Source organism: Diceros bicornis, chromosome 2, assembly GCF_020826845.1.
Source record: "Diceros bicornis minor isolate mBicDic1 chromosome 2, mDicBic1.mat.cur, whole genome shotgun sequence".
NCBI classification, from domain to species: domain Eukaryota; kingdom Metazoa; phylum Chordata; class Mammalia; order Perissodactyla; family Rhinocerotidae; genus Diceros; species Diceros bicornis.
The window spans coordinates 55,231,037-55,251,766 of record NC_080741.1 but is presented as its reverse complement, the minus strand read 5'-3'; the positions used below and the strand labels follow the sequence as shown (position 1 = coordinate 55,251,766).

General features: G+C 44.7%; 1 protein-coding gene across 1 annotated transcript in view; it reads right to left on the bottom strand.

Annotated features, from left to right (window-relative positions):
* Positions 1 to 20,730, bottom strand: part of CACNA2D3 (calcium voltage-gated channel auxiliary subunit alpha2delta 3) — an 853,260-nt gene that overhangs the window by 169,559 nt on the left and 662,971 nt on the right. Inside the window, exons 17-22 of the mRNA XM_058561298.1 lie at positions 13,959 to 14,042; positions 6,325 to 6,396; positions 6,006 to 6,067; positions 4,541 to 4,608; positions 389 to 434; positions 132 to 229 (exon numbers count right to left, since the gene is read on the bottom strand). Coding sequence (XP_058417281.1) covers positions 132 to 229; positions 389 to 434; positions 4,541 to 4,608; positions 6,006 to 6,067; positions 6,325 to 6,396; positions 13,959 to 14,042 — 430 coding nt within the window. The remainder of the gene's footprint in view (positions 1 to 131; positions 230 to 388; positions 435 to 4,540; positions 4,609 to 6,005; positions 6,068 to 6,324; positions 6,397 to 13,958; positions 14,043 to 20,730) is intronic.

The window sequence follows — 20,730 nt, the reverse complement described above, 5'->3', positions numbered from 1 at the left end:
GATCTAATGTGACTGTTAATCTCTGCCTAAGAAAAGCTTCCCTTGAAAACTGAGGGGAAGTAGGGTTCTGAATTCACTCCCCACCACCACCACCACATGCACACCCAATGCGCATTTGAAAGCACACTCACATTGGAGCAGAGGTTCTTTGCCTTTGAGGTAGAGCTTAATAGCTTCTAATTGAGACAGATGACGGTGCTCTGGGTGTAGGTCAGTGTTGCAGTAGGACCTAAGAACATGACATGGCCCCAAACAAGAACATGTAAATATCTGTAGCATCACCTTCCTTTGCCTTTGAACCAGGAGAACTGGGCAAGGGAAGATAGATAACTTGAAATCAAAGAACACAACAAATACCAAGGCTGATGGAGGATTGTTTAGTTCTTACCATTCGTCTGCCAAAGACACATCAGGGTGCTCCAAGTCATGCAGGCCTGGAGGTCAAGGAAAAGGGGTTAATAAGTAAGTACCACCTGTGTGGGGCACTGACCGCTGCATCCTCTCATGTGCTTCAAATGTTATAGGGCAAGGCCACGGAGTGGGTCAAGGGTAGACATCAACCCCAAAGATATCCACCTGGGAAAAGGAACTCTGAATAAAGGAAACAGGTTCTCTTACCAGGCAGAACCCTCTCCCCACTTCCACCTCACTGGGCCACCCCTGCCAACTCCCCTGGCCGTGTCCCAGGAAAGCCTTAACTCCTTGAAGATAAATGATACACCAGTGAGCCCCAGGAGAGGAGTGTAGCATGATAGTAGAAACACTGACTTTGGAGCCCCATAGAGCCTGAGCTGGGAACTGGGCTAGGCCACTTAATTCCCGTGTAACATCAGCATGCTACTTTACTTCTCTAAATGTCAGTCTCTTCATGTGCAAAACAGCAATAATAACTGTCCCTAACTGATGGGTGGTTGTGAGGGTGAAATTATAGGTTGAATGATATGAAATTGCCAATACTCAACTGTTTTTGACCAGCAAAAATTGCTAGTTGTTACAGGATCGTAAGTAAAAAAGAGTCATCAGTTTGGAAAGGTAGCTAGGAGAACTGGGGCTTGCAGGGAATTTGGGAGTTTTTATAGAATGCCCTAGACCACCCTCACTCCATGAAATCACTGTCTTTCCTTGCATCTTCATGTGATTTCATTTTGATGGGTCATCAGCAGACATACACTTCTCAGTGAAGACCTCAGGAACTCTGATGATGCTCATAGCCTGTTTTAGGATGTCAGAGTTTTCCCAAATGACCAATAGCATCTTACTGCACTCAGGATTCCAGTTTCCTCCTCAAATACATATGTATAAAATAAATAGCAAAATTCTAGACCTATCATCACACACTCCTGCTTGATTTTATAGGAAGTAGGGAATAAATTAGATAGAATATCATCATATATGACCCAAGTGGCCATATCCTGGCTCCAATTCCTACTGGTTGAACGATCCTGGGACTGTTACTTCAACTATTTGAGTTATATCAGTCAGAAGATGCAGAAAATAATGCGTAACTCACAGACTCCATGAGAGGGTTAAATGGACTAGTGAGTAGCCCCTAGGACAATTCATGCATCCACCCATCCATGCATCCATGTATTCATCCTTTCTTCTCTTTCTCTTTCCCTCCCTCCCAATCTTTCTCTCTCTCTCCTTCCCAACCTTCCTTCCTTCTTCATATCCCTCCTCTCTTTCCTATCTCCCCCCCTCCCTCCCTCCGTTCCTTCCATATATTTACTGAGCATCAACCAGGTGCCAGGTACTATTCTAGGCCCTGAGAATACAGCAGTGAACAAAACAAAAATCACCACCCTCATGGTATTTACTTTCTAGTGGCAGAAAAGAAATATGTAAATAAAATTAAAATACATAGCATCTCAGTTAATGGTGAGGGCTATGAAGGAAAAGAGAGAATGGAACAAGGATAGGGAGCACCAAGAGAAGGGAAGAGATGAGGGAAAGAGTTTCAATTTTAACTGTGGTAGTCAGGGAAGGGCTCACTGAGAAAGTGACTTCTAAGAAAAGACCTGAAGGAGGTGAGGTAGAGAACCATGTAGATATGTGGGAGAGAGTACTCATGGCAGAAGGAATAACAAGTGGAAAGGCCCTGAGGTGGGATCTTACCTTTCTGGAATATCGGGTTAAGGATGTCAGTTCTATTTTTCTAGTTTCAGTTCTCATCAACCTTCATCCACAAAGCCCTCTCTGGCTATATTTCATAGGACCTATAGACAAGACCCTGAAGGGAAGATCTTTTTGATTGCTTCCTCTCTGAGTTCCTAGAGCACCAGGGAAATTTTATTGTTCTCTAATTCTCTCAACTCTGATTTTGGTCCTCTTGACACAATGACACAATGACATCTACTGATGATTAATAATGCTGACAATAATGACATAAGCTCTAATTTATTGAACAATTACTATGTACAATATATATAAATGATACAAATCAAGTGTCAGGGAGATTCACAAGAGAAACAATTTCAGCAGGCAGAACTACAGCCCACGTCTTCAACCTCAGTAGCAACTCCTTATACTTTGAGCAAAGTCTACCTGTTCACCATCTTTGTAATACCAAGCACTGGCAAAGCATGTTGAAAATTCCTGCATTCTGTGGGGTAGCATTCCTTATGGAAGATTCTACAGAAGTGTGGTTGTCATCCCCAAGAAATTCCTTCCTTCTCAAGAATACTGCAGAACAATAATCACGACAAGACCCTCTTCTAGTTAGCCCAAGGGGAAGCAGCATTCTCAGGCTCTGTTACTCAGTGAAGTTGGCAGGATTGTAAGCCCTCTTATTTACAGAGGACCAACAGAGAGAGGAAGACTGACCTCATTTGTGTGGATAACCAGGCACTCTCCCCCTTGCTGAGGATTCAAACTAATTTCTTGCATAGTGGTTACAGTTAGCTCTGAATTCTCTCTATGTGACCTCTCAGCCTGCTGTGGAACATGCAAGGAGAAGACAGTGACTAAAGAAATAATCCAAAAGACAATGCAGAACAACTCTGTGTGTGTGTGTGTGTGTGTGTGTGTGTGTATAGAGAGAGAGAGAAAAGAGGGAGGGGCAGGCCCATGTATTGAGGACTGACTAAGGGAATGGACACATGAGAGGCAAATAATCCATTAATAATCTCTTTCTATTGTTCTGGCCATGAGCTATTTCCTCAGGTTGACCTCAGATGGCTTAGACATGAATTTTCTGGCTTCATGGGCAGTGATAGCCACAGATCCACACATGGTTCATAGAACCAGAAAATTCTAGAAGTAAAAAAAGTCATCTCTGAGAACACATCTTGTTGAGTATCTTGCTCAAGTCACAAAGTTGCCTGTTTTCTCTTGCGTGTCTCTGGGAAGAGAGATCATGTGGTTGATTAGCTCTGCAGTGGGCACATTAGGGGTTCTGACCAGGTCACGATGGCCTCCCTTCAATCTCCTTCCTATTCCTTACAATCTCACAATCATTTGGGAAACAAAACCAACACCTGCAAAACAACGTGCAGACAGTCAGCAGTAAACCAGAAGGCCATCTACGGAACTTCACATCTCAGGGACAACCAATCTCATTCTTCATTCTCCACTACATCATTGGAGTGAGCCACAAGGTGGTCCAGCTTCTGGAAGTTCATCACATTCATTTGTAACCAGCTCTAACCAATTAAAACCTGACTTGTAACTGACCTTCCTGCTCTTGGCCATACTCCCTGGGCACATCCAGAAAGAGCACTGGTCTGGTCCAACTCCTACTCTGTGGAGATGCAAAGTCTAACACCCAGATTGGGCAAGTGACTTACTCAAGGCCACTTGGTGAGTGGAGCCCTTCAGAGGCCAGCCCCACTCTTCCTTGTGAGCTGGAGGCCAGCCCCACCCTGCCCTGTGAGCTGGTGATCCTGGGAAAGGTAACTTTTCTGAGCTGCTGGGTTGTTGGGAGATGAAAAGGACAGTAGAGGTGTGACAGCAGTTTTAAAGTTTAAAGAGCTATAACAACTGCTACTATTTACTGGGAGTTTAACACTGCGCCAAAACTCTATGAAGACAAGAGGATCTGGGAATCTCAAGGTGCTACTTACTCCTTCTGACCTATGTAAATCATTTAAATGAGCACATTTCCCTTTGGACCAGGCTGCCATGAAACATGAGGGAAACTTGTGGCTCAACTGTGTAGCAGACTAAGGCTTGCATACTTTTGTTTTCTTTTTTTTCCCCTGGGCTTGAGTTTTTATACCAATTTGTATTTTTCCTGGTAGTGATTTTTATGTACCAGAAGAATGTAGTTGGTGGATGATTCCTGTGAGTTGCCTCAACAACTCTGTGGTTTAAAGCAGAATCTAAATAAATGAAATCATAAGGAAGGCCACCATGAGTTGGGGTTCCCACCATTCCGAAACTGGGCAAAGAAGGTAATATCAAGTGGATAAGTAGTTGAGTCAAATGCCCAGGGACTTGGCAGAGGGTTAGACAGAGGAGCAAGTGCTTCAGTTAATCCATTAGTTGGCTCTGGGATTTCTTCCTACACTAAAGGATAAGATGGATCAAGGCAGCATCTTACCTTCTTCAACGGTTACATTCCCTCGGAAGAAATATTTCCCATGTCCTCTGGAGAGCGCCACACCTAAACTGTGCAGAGAAACAAAGCAGACCTTGAAATCCACAGCATCGACTGGAGTAGACTTGTGGGCTAACTTTTTATTTTCCATTTTCACATTTCCATTTCATGTTCTGTAAACAATTTTTCCAACAGTTTACTTTCAAAACCCCACTGATTATAGTTGGTGTTGGTTTTTCTTAGGTTCAATCAGCTGCTTCAAAGTAATTTCTGATTGGAAGTGCCAGCAGCAGTTGGCTGCTCTCGTGTGTTTTTAAAGAGGTGTGGCAAACTGCTCACCCTTCTAGCAAGTTCTTCTCTTGGACGCCCTCCCAAGGCCCCGTGCCCTGCTCTTCACTACCACCTTATGCACCCCTGCCTTACATTCAGCTACAGATGGGTCTTTCCAGACGCTAGAGTTTGGGACTAGGGAAAATTAACCCCTTCTCAAGGGCAAACAGGAAAACTTCCCCTACCATTTAAGCGTAGCCACACTATTGTGTTGCGTGCTTCTTTACCCATCCCTCTCCCTAGTCTAATAGATTTTTCACACTCTCACTGGCTTGATTTAAGCTCTTTTCTGTTTTTGCCTAAAGTAAGAGAATATGTTTTGAAAACACAGTCTCTTTATTTGGCAAACCCACTTAGTGGTCATGTGTTCTCTCAATGGCCCTGGTTCCAAATGGAATCCACCCATGCTCCCTGGCAGTATATGACAATAATGCCATAATTTATTTTTCAGACTAATCTATAGCCAGTAAATTCTTTCTCTCCTTCGCTCTGCGAGGCACCAGTTCAGAAACAGGAAGCAGCCCCACGGAAATAACATTTTATAAAAGGTGTCATAACACTTAGTTAACAGTAGCGGGAGACTTTAGAATGCCACATATGCATCTGAAAGCAGGCAATGAGGCAAAGCCATTTTTCAGGATTGTTACAAAGAGAAATAACAGGATTCCAAGGTAGACAAGCACAGAAAGACAGTTCAGAGAAATTTAAATGGAAGCACAACATGGGGGGATGGATATGCCACCTCCAAGCTTGAAGGATTTTTTCTTTTTTTTTTGTTATGTAAACAAAAGGTGAAATGGAACCCACTAGGCAGCAAGTTAGATGGTTAAGGACCGTGGTAACCCTCTGAACTCGTCTCTCCACCCTTAGTTGGAACCCCCAAAGCTTATTTGCTTGATAATGAGATGCAAAGCAATGACAAATTGAATGAGTTCTCCTAGGTGAGCCTGAACCATCTTCCCCCTTCTGGAAAACAAAAACAAAAGCAGCCTGGGAAAAGCCCCTTCCTCACTCTTTCCGGCCTTTCGGCAGGGTGTTTGGGTATCTTCAGATGATGAGCTCTGAGAGCGTCAGCAGGTTTTGTACAAACACAACTGATGGGTCTGATGGAATGTCCATGTATTATGGTCAGCTCTACCTGAAAGGAGTACCCTTGATGTCTGTATAATAGTAGTCATTTGTCATCACCAAAACCCGTTTCTAGATTGAAAAAAAAAAAGTCATAGAGAAAAGAAAACATGGTTAGTCTGCTAGGCGAAGTTTTCAGAAATCAATAAAAATAAATGGACACACTATGATCAGGTTAACAGTACTACATGAATCTTATTTGAGATAAGTAAAGACAAGAGAAAAATGATCTCAGCGAAAGATATTTATTCCAGATAGAGCTTTCAAAGCTAATTTTTCACGGTGCTTTGTTTTAAATTAAGCGGCAAGAATGTTTGAGAAAAATGTACCCCTTTGTCCACCGTCTTCTTCACCTCCATGGAAAATTTCCCAGTCTTCCGATTCACCATGGCATTTCTTAGCTAAAATGATAAAAGGAAACTGGTGTTAGTTCTTCCCTGGGTTACCATGTCATCTGGACACCTTGCATCCTCCAGCTTGGGAGCACATTTGATGGCTAGTGCAAAGCAGAGGTATGACAGGGCTGAGCCGTTTTCCCACTGAATCTTAGGCACTTTTGTGGTGTCTGCATATTGCTCTGAGACCTCCAGCACAGATTTCTGAAGAATAAACATCCAATGCTGTTGTACAAGAGGAGAGAGGCAAACAACAATAAATAAATGACTTTCAACTTCAATTTGGGGTGCTCACGTAAGCCTCAGGGCGACAATGACAAAAAAGCCTGTGCAATGTTGATGAATCGTGAGAGTCAGTGTCTGAACTCCCAGCAACCCGCTAAAACACTCAAGAAGGAAGAATGTCTCCCGGGACAAGTTACGTTTTCAAAAACAGTATTAGTTTGTCATGGAGAAATCATTTTTCAAAACACAATCAAGTTAAAGATGTTTTCCTACACAGTAGTTTAAAACAAAAGGCCAACCATTTGGAAGACAAGGATTAGCTTTTCATAGCATGAATCATCTTCAAATGCTCTCCGAGAAATCGGGGCCATCTAACCGTCTCGCTGATGCTGACGGGCAGTGAACAGGGCGACCTTGTATCTGATTTTTGGAGGTCCCATCTAGGAACAGTCAGCCTCGCTCCCTTCCCCCACCCCTGGCTGACCTCTTCTAATTACATGTGGCCCTTCCGTGAGTTCAGAGAAGGACAACAGACACAGTGATGAAAGATGTGCCATCGTGGGCACGAATGGGAGATGACGGGAAGGCCATTTAATAGAATTGGAACAAATGCTGACATGCCACAGCCTGTCTGTGGGGAAAGGCTCTTTCCCAGCCCCATGCCTTTTTTTTTTTTTTTTTTTTTTTTAATCTTTTCTCCTTTGAGGAGCTTGAATAAGATCTGGCCGATAGAAAACTGCAACGCTTGCAAGTAACCTAAATTTGATTCAGGGCTTTCTAGATTTGGGTTCATATTCCCATCTTCTGTGAGAGAGTAAAAGCATAATTTTTAGCTGGAGGCATGTATAAAATAAAACATATATTTTACTCTAGATATTTTTTAACAACACATAATGGGCATTTCTGGAAATATTTTCCCATTTTAACTTTTGTGGTTTTGGATGGGGAGAGCTGGTCCTAATTAAGTCTACTTTCTAACTTTTAAGAACAGCTCAATTTATCTTTAACGTGGTTTTCATTTTTCCTCTTTCTGGTGCCTGCTTAAAGCCATTTGGGACCTTCCCCTCTCACATTCCCCAGGCAAGTCAGAGATTAGGTAAGCCCTTCCATGCCTCCGTGCCACCCCACCCCCAACTCCCAGTAGCACAGACCGATCAGCATTGGGGCCTGGGAGGGTCCAAGGCCAGGGTCACTGATGCTTTCTGGAGGCAAATGCTTAGATGATTAGTCTAGTCTTTCCCTTTCCTTCAATAATAATGAAAATAGCTTACACTTATTGAACACGGACTTGTGAGGCAGGATAGCACTGTAGTTAAGAAGTGGACTCTGAAGGCAGCTTTATGACTGTGGACAAATCACTTACCCTCTCTGTGCCTCAATTTCCTTTTCTACACAAGGGAACTAATGATGGTACTCATCTCATAGAACTATAGTGAGAATCAGATGAGCTAATATTTAGAAGAGTGCCTGGTACGCTCTAAGCATTCAATACATGTAGCTGCCCTCCTTCATCATCACCAGCATCATCATCATCTTCATTACCATCCTCCTCACTTTTCTTTGATGTCAGATCACTTTCAATAGCTTAAGGAATCAGGATTCAAACTTGAGTTTGCTCGACACAGATACTCAAGCTCTAAACCAATGTTTTCAAACTTTTTTGACTGTGAGCCACATAAAAAATACATCTTACTCTGATAGCTCCTATTTTAATGGATTTCGGTGCTCTTAATTGCTGCTTGTGACCAACTAAATGGATTTTGTGATCTCCCTTCAACTCCCTGGGTTGAAAACTGCTGCTCTTAACCACCTGTGGGTTGGCATAGACTGAAAAGAGGCAGCCCATGGTAAAGAGAAGTGACCCAGTGTATCATGGTTCAAGTTTTACCAATGACACATACCACTGTCCTGTAACCTCTCTGTGGCTCAACTTCTTCATCTTTCATTCGTTCCATCAAAAGTGTTCCTGAATAAGGACTCCCAGACCCCAGGGATACTGTCAGGTGCTGTATAAACGGTGTCAATCAGATTCTTAGGAAACTCAGATAATACTGGTAGATACTGTTTACTGAGATCTTACTATGTACTAGACACAGATTTTAAAACCCTCAAAGTCATCTCATACCGTTATTATCCCTGTTTTACAGGTGGGGAAACTGAGGCACAAAGTTACAACCACTCACTTAAGGTCACACAGGGTCTCTGCCCATTGAGCTCATGCTGCTATATCTGCTTCTCAAATCAGGAGAGAGAGCATTTGGACAAATTTAAAGCATTAATATAAAAACTGCATAGCATTCATACAAAAATAATGTATTGTTATTTTGGGATTTTTTTTTTTTAATCAAAGAAAAAGTTTTAAACTTGACCATGCAACAGTTTGAGGTTTTAGCTCCCCAGGGGGCTCTCCACAATCTCTAGGACTGTGCCTGGGGCTAACGGGAGGATGGTTTTCTGTCCTCACTGCCAGAGGAGGGAAGGGGGTTTGGGGCTTTTTCAATAGACCACTGGGTGAGAATAAAGCCTTGTGAGGCTGGGGCAATTTAGAAATGCCACTTTTCCATTTTAGGAGACTGAGGTTTGAGAAGGGGAGCAACGTGCCCCAAATCCTGTGGTAAGTCAGTGGCACAACCTCCCCAGGGGCTAAGTTCCAAGATGGTGGAGGTGCCTAGAGCAGAGACGAGAGTGGTGGGGAGTAACAACGCTCTCAGTCCCACGGGGGCTGGAAGGGCATGATCGACTGTGCTACTCAGAGCTGAATATGCCTTGAACTTGCCACTGCCTGGAATACAGCAGTGAGCAACTGGAGAAATGAAAATGGCCTGGCAAAGGAAAACATCCAGACAAGTTTGAGCGTGTCCGTATGTTAGAATACTAGGTAGTCATTAAAAAAATCACATGTGCAGATATTCAGCTTACCACAATGAAAGAAAGGCAAATTAAAACATCAGTGATGTACCTTTATTTTTCCTTATCAGATGTCAAAAATCTGCAAATGGGATAATGCAGTGGACATTAAAGCAGCTTGCACCACAGCGTGGTTGGCATAATAAAGGTCAAACATCTTCAAGCGGAAAGTAGTCATCTGGTGACGGTGATCTGGCTCCCCGCTCTGTGGGAGCCATCCTCCTTGCCCTGGGCCCAAGGAGCACCAAGGTGCTCTCCCAGAGCCCGCACTGAGGCTGTCTCTCTTGTCTGCACCCTGAAGAAGAAGCAGCTTTGCTGACCATGCAAAGCATCCACTTTATTGACATGTGACAGCTGGGGGTCATGCTTCTGGTTCCACTGTGTGCCTGCAGCTCTGCCTCTTGTGTTAGAGGTCACTAGGGGAGCTTTCCCCAGAAATTCATTGATCACCTTAGGTTTCGTGTATAATTATATAACGAGAGCTCGTTCTCCTAATGGTGGTTCTTTATCTGCATCAGGACATGAGCCTCGCCTTTCCCGGTGCACAGGTGGCACGCACTTCCAGTCCCCTAATGACATGCAGTCTTGGCCAAGGCAAGAATTAAAGGGGGAGGGGGAAGCAGTGGATAAACAGGTTCTGTGGTCCCCAAGCAAGCATTCAACCAGAATATGAAAACAGACTCAGACACAGAGCACCTAGACAACAAAATGCTTTCTCTCTCTCCCCCCCCCCCCCCCCCCCCCCCCCCGCTTTGGCCTCGGCTTCCAAGTGGGCTGTGCTTAGTTTGGGGACCCAGGGCTCAAGCATGAGCTGTAGAGACACTGCAGTAGGTGTAAAGAAGAACAAACTAAATGGCCAAAGGACTTAGAAATATGCCCCAGGAGAAGAGGTTAATAGGGCTTTGTAAAGAAAAGACTCAGACAGAGTTTTCCACCAGAGTCTTCTCTGGTGGAAGAAGGAATGTGAGTTGACTGGAGGGCAGAAGAAAAGGGGCTCACACTGCAGCAGAAGGGATTTCAGCTGGACTCAAGATAGAATCGGATGGGTCAATATTCGCAACAACACCCCAAGGCAAGCATTTGCTCAGCAGCTATGTGCAAGGCACTCTCCATCCTTTCTGTACCCCTCAGGGGAGGATCACACACACATGATGAGGAAGTGATAAAGAGTCCTTGAAGACTAAGGCATACCAAAGGGGCCAGACTGCCTGGGTTGGAATCCACATCATGTGCCCGTGGATCATTACAGCAATTCTCTGCCTCAGTTTCCTTACCAGAAAAATGAGGATAGCAATAACACCTACTTCATAGGATTGTTGTGAGGAATAAACAAGTTGGTCCATATATTGCACTTAGAACAGTGCTGGCACACAGGAAGAGTTCAATATACAGTAGTTATTATTATTTATATGAGTTTTTTTCTGTTTATAGAAATGATCATGTTCACTGTCAAAAGTCTGGGAATGACTAAAAGATAATAAGAATAAGAAAAAAAATCAGCTTTAAGTCCTTCAGCCATCTCTCGGAATTTATTACCAAAGGATAAACACCATTTTTAAAGATATTTTTTCCTTCCCAGAGGTGATCAACACCAGTGATTCAGACTGGGCTATGCATGCCTCAGAGGCCCCTCCCCTGGGCTCATGGGTCCTGCAAAGATCTGTCCTACTCATTGTATTATTGAAGTGATGCCTAAGTCATCCTGGAGCCTGGGCCAGAAGTCCCACTCATCCTCCTCTAAATGGTCTTTAATTTTTCTTTCTTTTTAAAATTTTAATTTTAGCCAGTCTATTTTGCATGTTTTTTAACAGTATATGTGACCTCACACCCTTTTTGGAAGTACACAGGGTCTACGTGATAAGCATGGTTATTAAATTCAACAAGAGCCTGGCTGTCAACAGAAGTAGGATGCTCCTTCCAAGAAGTTCTCTGCACCTGGGCAGACTCATGCTGCTTCTTCCTCAGTGGGCTCTGCTTGCATGGTTTTTCCCAGGTCTTGACCTAAAGCCTGCCCTCTGCTACTTACATGCAAACCCCAATGGCAGATCTGTGGGCATGTGGGATCTTATGTAGACTTCACAAAGATGTTTTGTATAGATTCCAGAATTCTCCAATCAATGGAGTGCAAATTTCTAGGAGAGAAATGGTGACTTGGGTTTTCCCAGTCAAACATGTTGTTAGTGAAGGAATTCACGTTTCAAAGGTACCGTGCTCTCAAGGAGCACAACCAAACAGACAACCACAGACCAATTTGTGCAGAATAAGAGCAATGAACTTGCTGGAGACATGGGAACTCTGAAGGTGGACACTCAGAACCCAGTCCTATGAGTCAGATGGTGAAGAACATGAGTACGAGGCTGGGAATCTGATGCTCCGCAGCTCTGATGAGAAAGGAAGACAGGGCAAGGAAACAAAAAGCATTTTCCAAACGATTACTAGTAAAAGGAGATATTAGCTCACTGAAAAGTATCTAGGGCACAGGTGATGACTAGAGTGAGCTGATTAATAAATCTCTTCAAGTAACACACAAAGGAGAAGTGAGTGTAGCTAGTGTAAGCTAGTAAAACTAGCTTAGCCTTAACTAGCAGAAGGCGTGCTTCCTGGATGTGGGGACTCTGAAGTAAGAATGAGCATAATCAAGTTTGCCTTCCATATTAATGAAAGTGGAAAAGATGAAGGGATGGAGAAGCATGTGGACGACAAGGTTCAAGCCTTCTAGGAAAGAAAACAAAAAGGTCCAGTGGAGTCAAAATAAGGCAACTGATAAAGTGAAGAGAAGGGAAAACAATGGAATGCACCCTTCAAAGATTCATGAGACAATTTAACGGCTGTAAGTCCACGGGACATTCATTAATGAGAAGCATGTCACATGAGGATTGATGATGATGAGAATAATACTAATAATAGCTACTATTCATAGAGTGCTCACCATGTCCACACAACGATGCAGGCACTTTTATATCTTTCAATATATTAACATATATGATATTTACAACAGCTCTATGGGGTAGGTACTATTACCATCATATTCATACTGGAAAAAAAAACAAAAAACAAAGTTGAGGTGCAGAGAGGATAATTGCTTGCCTGAGATCAACAGCCAGCAAACAGAGGGGTGGGATTTGAGGCCAAGCTTCTCACAGCTGAGCTAGGCTGCTTCTCGGCATGAGCAGGTTGAAAAGGCAGCACAGGTACATGAGGAGCAGTACAATCACAAGAACCTGACATGAATCCTGATGACAATGTTCAAAGCACAAACAAAACTCCACCAGGGCACTGAGCTGACACAACGTCGAGCCACTGGCACCTGGGAAAAGAGTGTGGATGAGGAAGTAGCTTTTTATCCAACAGCAAAGCTATTTTGTCTGAAGTTGGGTTTGGAAGGACTTAGTACAGATGAAGAAGAAAATAGGTTAAATTTCTAAAACAGATCTGACTTTTGCATTTTATAGGTAAGGAAGAAAATCAGAGATTGATGCTAGCTGAGACGTCCAGGGTGCAGAGGATGTGAAGAGAAGAAAAGGAGCTGTGAGGCTGGCCTTTTTCTGGAAGGTACGAGAACCCAGCCTGGGGATTTCAAATGGTTCCCCTCAAAATCCCTTTGGAAAGCTGGACAGAGTGAGGGAAACAATGCTGACTCAACAATGAAACTTAAGAAAGAGCCCTGGACAAATCAGGGAGGGCAGAGAAACGTGGCTTTGGCACGGAGACACCACAGAGAAAGTGAGGAGCAAGGATCCAGACAGGAACACCTGGGAAGTTACGATTTAATTAAGGACAGTCTACCTGGATTCACAAAGGCAACCATGTCTAACAAATCTGATTTATTGAGGAAGTAACAAGAAGACTGACGGGGTTAAGTCATGGGCATAAGGAAAGCTTTTGATCCAGTCCCGAAGGCTGAATCTGTGTGGGAAAGAGGCCTGTGCACTATTGCAGTGTGGGCCCAGGAAGGCGGACAGGCTGGGACTGCCAACCACAGTTCCCTCCTCGGACTGCCCAGGAGGAAAGTGGGCCTGCAAAGCTCTGGGCTGCTCTCCGAAAACAAGAGCTGTGCCCGTGACGTCCAGGCAGGTGAATTCTGGCCCTGATTTTGCAGCGGGCAGAGCTGCCCGGCCAGGCTCCCCTGAGAGTGGCTGCTCGCATCAGTTGCACTGAGGAGGAATCTGGATTAATGTGCTGCAGAACGGACCAGACCCCGGCAGGGGATGGTTTTAGCAGACTGCGCAAAGCAGGCAGGGTGGCTGGCCTGTCTGCAAGTGGTGCGACCAGCGGGAGAGTTATAAAACTCCAAACTTGGTAAAAGGGCCCATTGTCTCCACGTCCCTCTGGTGGCCAGGTGGGCCTCTCTCGGCCGGCTCCTGGGGCAGCCTCCCAGTACAGAAGTGGGTGCAATGGAGCTCCCGAGTCACCAGGCCTGAAAACAAATCACTTACCACGTCATCTTGGTCTTCCCACTCCACCTCAGAGAGGTCAACGCTGCTATAGTTGGGTTTCCTTCGCTTTTTTCCTTCTTCGTACTAGCAGGGGGAAGAGAAAGAGAAAGAAACTATTTCCATGAGCTCATCAGCCAGGGCAACCTTTATCCTTCCAAGTCCTGTTTCAAGGATGGGGGCTTGAGTGGAGGAGTATTGGTGAGAAACCCAGCAGGGTGGCAGTCCTAGGAGTTTTAATGGCAGGAAAGCAGAGGCCAGATGCCTATAAACATTTGCTCTGAGCTGGGGGAATACACAAGTCAACTCTTTGCTTGATATGAATTTACCTAGTGGCCTCCTTGGCTCTCAACATGCCAGATGCAAAGAAAAATTCTTGTCCTCCTTGGATGGTATGTGTGTGAGAGCGGCGAGACCCTTCTCTACTCCAAAGCTTTAAAAACCCCCTTCATGACACAGGAAAGGACATCTTACATATGTTTACCAAAAGTCTTGCCGTATCCCTCTGTGTTTTATAGTTCTCTCATCTCCACCTCTTGTGTCTAACATGCCCCATACTCCTTGGCTAGGAAACAAAAGCACTGATCTCCACAGTTGGGTTCGATATCCTGGTAATGTTTTGCAGACACACAGAACCTTCTACTTGTCACACTGGCCACAGCAGTACTGAGCTACACACGGCCACTTTACCCGGAGTAGATGTGGGTCTTGGGAATCACTGCTAGATTTAATGGCCATTAGGGCATTTCTCTGGAAAAACTGATGAGTGCGTTAATAAGTGGGGAAGTGGTTTTTGTTTCTTCTCTCTAAATCACTGGTGTTAGTCACTCTGCAAGCCTACCATTTTATCAACCAGACGTTCATGTGTCTCAGGGCCTTTACTCTTGGTTGTTGGGGTGTTTATAACGTAGGAAAGTCTGCCCTCTACTGCAGGCTAAGGATAAGCAACCCTTTCACAAGTTCAGAAGATATGGCTAATGGCACATTGGAAAAAATATCTATGGATGTATAGTTTTTTTATTTTTTGCTTTGGTTGCTAAATTGGTCATCTTTGGATTTAATTGGTAGACTCTAAGTAAGATGCAGTGTCACTCTCAGTGTTTTAAGACCCCAAAACCACAGGTTACCATTTTGGACACTGCTTGGCTACTCTGGAGACAGGTGCTGAAGGCACACCAGGCATGAAGGAGAACATCAGTGCCGATATGTTGAGCCAAGCAGGTCTAAACTGAGCCCCAATGGAATCTAGGGGAGAGAGGCCATACAGTGGGTCCTGTGGGGCTGAACAGGGCCAGATGGTTTTTCTGTCCTCTTTTCCTTCCCATCAGCTGCATTTCAGGAATCCTGAGACATCTCTGGAGAGTGCCAGCCCCCACTACCCTGGACGGCCACCCCGCCTCTAAGGGACAGTGGGCTCTGACCACCCTGGTCAACCGTGCTTCCACTCCTTCCTCTCAGCTTTCCAATTAACAGATGTTCATGCCATCAGGTCCACTCCAGATGAAGAAGAAGGGAAGTGGTTCCCTCAGAAGCCGCTATAAATGATAGCAGATTGGCAGTTGGATACTGTTATAGAAAGTTCTGTGTGTGCAGGGAAGCTCTGGCCCTCCCAAGAGCCAGGCTGGAGGTGCTGAGCCGGAGGAACAGGAACAAGGTCAGCAGGGTTGTCACCCTCAAGTCGCACAGTGAGGAGGGCACGACGGAGGAGAGGGCACACGATGCTAAGACTCAAGATTGTCCCCCTGAGGAGCTAGAGTCAGACATTCTTGGACTTCTGTTCCCTGTGCTAATGGCCTCCAAGTCCCATTTTTAGTAAGAACCATTCCTGAGAGCTACTAGGCACCCAGAAGTTCATGCAGCCCTGTTTCTGACCATTAAAGGCAGAACTTTCACAATTTCTTGGGTAGCCTAATGCTAGGTTTAAACTGTCTTTTTGGGGAAAGTTCTTCTTTTGGTCACTTCAGAATGCGCCTTTATTCATTTATTCAACATACATTTATTGGACACCTAGTAAGGACAAGGCACTAAGAATATAAATAAAGCCAATTAAACAGTGCCTCATTCTTTCCCAAAGACTTGCTTGCAGTTTATCACGCTTAATTCTGCCTTCCTGAGGTCAATTTATTGCCCATCATGCATATGGGAATATGGGTTCTAACAAGTTAAATGAAACCATAGAGCCAATATGGGAGAGGTCACCCCACTACCACCAGCCCGTAACCAAACTTTCATGTGTAAGCCTCGTGTTATTTCAACCACTGCTAATGAAATTTTAAAAGACTCCCAAGGTCCAGAGCTCCGAATGTTCCTTCATCCTCCAAAAAAGTGTCCACTTGTCTGCGTTAGAAGAGGAGAGCACACTGGTCCTGCCACTTACTGGGCATGTGACTCTGAGTGAGGCACCCAGCTGCTCCAAACTTCCTTTTTCTCATTTGCAAAATGGGAAAAACAATAGTACCTCCCTAGCAAAAGTGGGTTGAGAGGATTAAATAGATAATATATATAAAACGGCAAACACATTCCCAGGCATGGAATAAAACCTTAATACGTAGCTAGCATGATTCCTGAGAGCTGCAACCTTCTTGGCAAAGACATAGGCTCATTGTATACAATTGGCTAATATCTCATTTCCATGAGATGAAGGAGGCCCATTCAATAATTTTGGCAGGTCATTGTTCTGCAAACCATAGGTAGGCAGGAGATGTTTGTTGAAGATGATGGTGTCAGATGGTCACATTCACATGCTTCCTCCTGGTGTGTATCTTACACACCAAAATTTGCGTACTAAACACCAAGTTGGGACTCAAGAATCTCCTGGCAGAAAAATTCATACTTGTGCTAAAAACCCCAAGTCCTTTTAGATGGCATCTGGCAAAAGTGGAATCTACAGAGAACCCTTGATTTCTGACCATTCCTAGATGTCTTTCTTCATTTTACTTTATAACCACTCAAGAAGTTCCCTACATTGCACTAACGGTATTCAGAAAACTTGGAGAAATTAGAAAGTGAGGGGAAGAAAGATTTCCCAGCATACTGGTCCATAAGCCGCCATATTCCCACAAGTCTCTGTAGTTTAACTGATTGAAAGAAACAGACGGGGATGGGGATACTCCTCGTGGAAATCCATTTTAGGAACGCTGCTCCACAATGTCTGCTTAACCAGGTATGTGAAAAAGGTGTGAAACACTTTCCATTTGGGTCTTTATTAATGGATGAGCTCCTTTAGAATATAAACAGTGATGTAGCAGAGTGATTACCTTGAATGAGAAAAGGAAAAGTTGGTGGCCTGTCACATACATAGAACAGGTCAGAGGGGCCATGAGTAAACTCCAGCACAATGTCCCTAAATCCACCATTATCTTTTATCCCATTAAGAAAGCATATTAGAAGGCTGGAGATTAGACACCCACTAGGAAGACACCGGTGCTGTGGACTGCCACCACCCATCCCCCACATTTTGCAGGGTAATCACCTTGGTTTTCCTACGGGGAACCCCTTGGACCCCACTCTCAGTAGATAAAGTTCTAGTGAAGGCAAGACCATCCTGGTTCAGAGGTAGGTAAGTGACTGGAGCACGTGAGGGAGACCCACATCTCTCCAGGACACAGAGATTGGTTCAAGGCTGGGGACATAACTCATGCCAACCCAAATGAGACTCAATGTGGGATGCTTTCCTGGATTTATCCAGAAAAAGGAGCTCTCCCTCTATTAGTATCACTAAGGTTGTCGGATGTGAACTTGAGCTCCTCATAGCCATCTCTGTCACTACTTGGAGAGATTCTTCAGAGAAAGCAGAGAAAAAACATGAAGAGAGTCTTAAAAATATGGCATGTGTGCCTGGATCAAGCTGTGCCTGAAATCTTTATAGCCTTGGATGTTTCATCTACCAACACATTCTCTCCACATCACCCCTTTCCCCTATTTTAAGATTTTTTTAAAGCTGGCTTGGGTTTCAAGCATGAGTAGTTGTCCGAGTTCTGACCTGGATATATTTAGTGCTTTTATATTTTTCTTTATAAATGAACCACTTTTAAAATACATTTTAAGTGAAGTGTTCACAAACTTTAGTACTTTAATGATTATTTAGGAACATGTGATTTGCAGAACACCTCAGGCTCACTGCTAATCAAGACAGACTACTGTATTTGAGTGAGGCTGCTCTCCTGTACCTGTTTTCCCCCTGAGAGGACATACCTGTGGCCACAGCAGAAGAGAGTGACAGAAAAAGAACAAAAATCTCGAATCTCCGACTCCCAGGCCAGATCTCCCCTATCGCCCGTGGGATTTGGCCTGGGACAAATCCCAGGTCCACCAGTCCCACTCCCTCTTCGCCTGCGTGAGGATCTCGTTACTGGGGCTGAGGCATCGGATATGGCATTTGTTAGTGTATCTATAAACTGTAACTTCCTTTGAAAATGTGATTAACGAATTGCAAACGGTTTCCAAAGGTTTATAAACAGATACTTTGAGAGCCACGGGTAGGTTTGTAGTTTTTGGTGCCTGTTTTATGAAAAAAATATGTGGGGGAGAATTTAATAAGGAAAGATATTCTGTGCTATGAAATACTTTGAGGTGGAGTTTCAAATAAAGGCCAGATGTGGTGAACACACAAACCAGCCTGTGGCCTAGGAAGATGGGACAAGGAGGGCACCCATCTGAGGAGCCAACCAGAACCATCCGGGGGCACGCCTTAAGTGCCAGAACCTTCCCTGTGTGTTTAATCATCTGGGTGTGAGGGCCATTCTGCGTTACCTGCAGACTGACTTTGGAAACACAATGGGATGGGCTGAAGTGATGGCCGTGTTCATGTTGGTTTGAAAAAAACAAAAATGCCTTTGCTTTTTCTGTGTTCATTTGGAAAGGGCCAGAGGAAATCGGCTACATACATCCATGCAGCCTCTGTGAAACAAATATTGTGTGTGCTAATAATTGACAAACTGTACGTGCTGCTCCACGCTGCCAACAGGAAGGAAGGAGATGGGGGGAGGCCCGCAACTGAAGAGGAAGAAACCTTGCCCAAAGCTAATGCCATCTGGAGAAGGAGTGTGGCTAAGTGCTGGGAGCCAGCCATTGTCTGGGCAGATGTTTCTCTTTCGAGGCAGCCACGGTCCTCAGCTGGTGAACACCTTCACCACCTCCTCCGAGGCCCTGAGTCTCCTCCATGTGCGAGAGGGTAGGTCCTATTGGCCACAGAGCACTTCATTCCTTCACTCTTTCATCTATTCCTTCCCTTATTTGCTTGTTTGTTCACCCACATACCCAAAAATACTGTTGGACACTGAATATTTATGAGACCCTGAGCCAGGCCCAGGTGAGCCTTGGAAAATCACAGAGAAGCGTCTGAGGAGGATAATCTCACATCTTTAAGTTGCAGATCACGATTCACCACCAGTCAATCCAGCTAGTTCGGAGAGCAGTGAGAAGCCGGGACCTGAGTCAGACTCAGATTCTAACCGGGTCTCCACCTACAGGCTGTGCCCTCCAGGGCTAGTGTGCACTTCTCTGAGCCTCACTTGGTCAGCACTAATAAGCGCTGATGTCACTGCTGACTTATGAGATGTGGCAGCCCCTGCCTGGCTGAGCTCATCCCTAGAGAGTACGTTCATGGGATAAAATAGTTCTTAACACTATGGCTGTTTATTAATATTTCTATTTCTTTAAAGAGGCCATCCAATCTAGCTTGGTGGCCCATTCTTCTCAAGCTCAAAGGGAAGGGTCTCAAACAAGGATACGGTCCAAAGGCCAGGTGGCCAGGTGGGCCTGTGACAAAGTGATGGTCTCTTCCCCTAGAATTTGCAAATCAAGGTCTTTGATTGTCACAGAGTGTCCAGCATCAGAGGGGGTGGCCTTAGGGAACGGGAGTCCCAGTGGTCTGCATCAGCCACTGCTCTCCCACTACAATCTAAATGATTTAAGCGATGGCTCTTTTGTAACATTCCCCCCCCCACCCCCCCGGTTATCCATATAACAACTGCTCACTGTAGAAAATTTGGAAAATAATGAAAAGCACAAGAAATGAAAAAAACATCGTCCTCCCCACCACAATGCATGGATCACCACCCGACGTTCTGCTATCTTTCCAAAGGGTGAGTACTCTAAAGCAGTTACTGTTTTCAGTTTTCTAAATTCATTCTTTCTCCAACAAGGAATTTCTAAAATGTAGCAACCAATCTGTTTTGCTTTCCAAGTGACTGCCTCTAGAGGAAAAAAAAACAACAAATTTTTTTCTTCAGGCCAGCTCCCCCGCCCTCCTATCATTCCTTGTGAAAAGTGAATATTGCTTGTGCCAAGCACTGTGCTAAGCGCTGGGCATATCTCCTTTAACTCGCACAACTCTAAGGGAGGGATAATCACTTCCCAGATGGGAAAATGCTGAGCACAGAGATGCAGGTCACTTGTGATATGGCTAACCAGCAGTGGAATCGAGATTCAAACCCAACTCTGCCTGGTTTCTGAGCCTCCGGTCTTCACCACCCTCTGCACTGCCTGCCGTGAGGGGTCCCCTCGCTAACTCAGGTCCTCAGCTCAGACAGCAACTGCTGCGGGGACCGCACATAGCAGGCATGTTAATGGTCACAGAACCACGCCAAAGTCAAACCCCACCAGCCATTAACAGCCAACTCATTGGGGCTGCCCTGAAACTGGCCTTGACGGCCAAGGGAGCAAGAATCCCAGTTTTAGATTTAAGAACGATGACAGTACACTGAGTGAGTGCAGTGAGCTGAGCATCATGCTGTGCACCCAATATATACTACTGTATTTCTACAATGCCCAG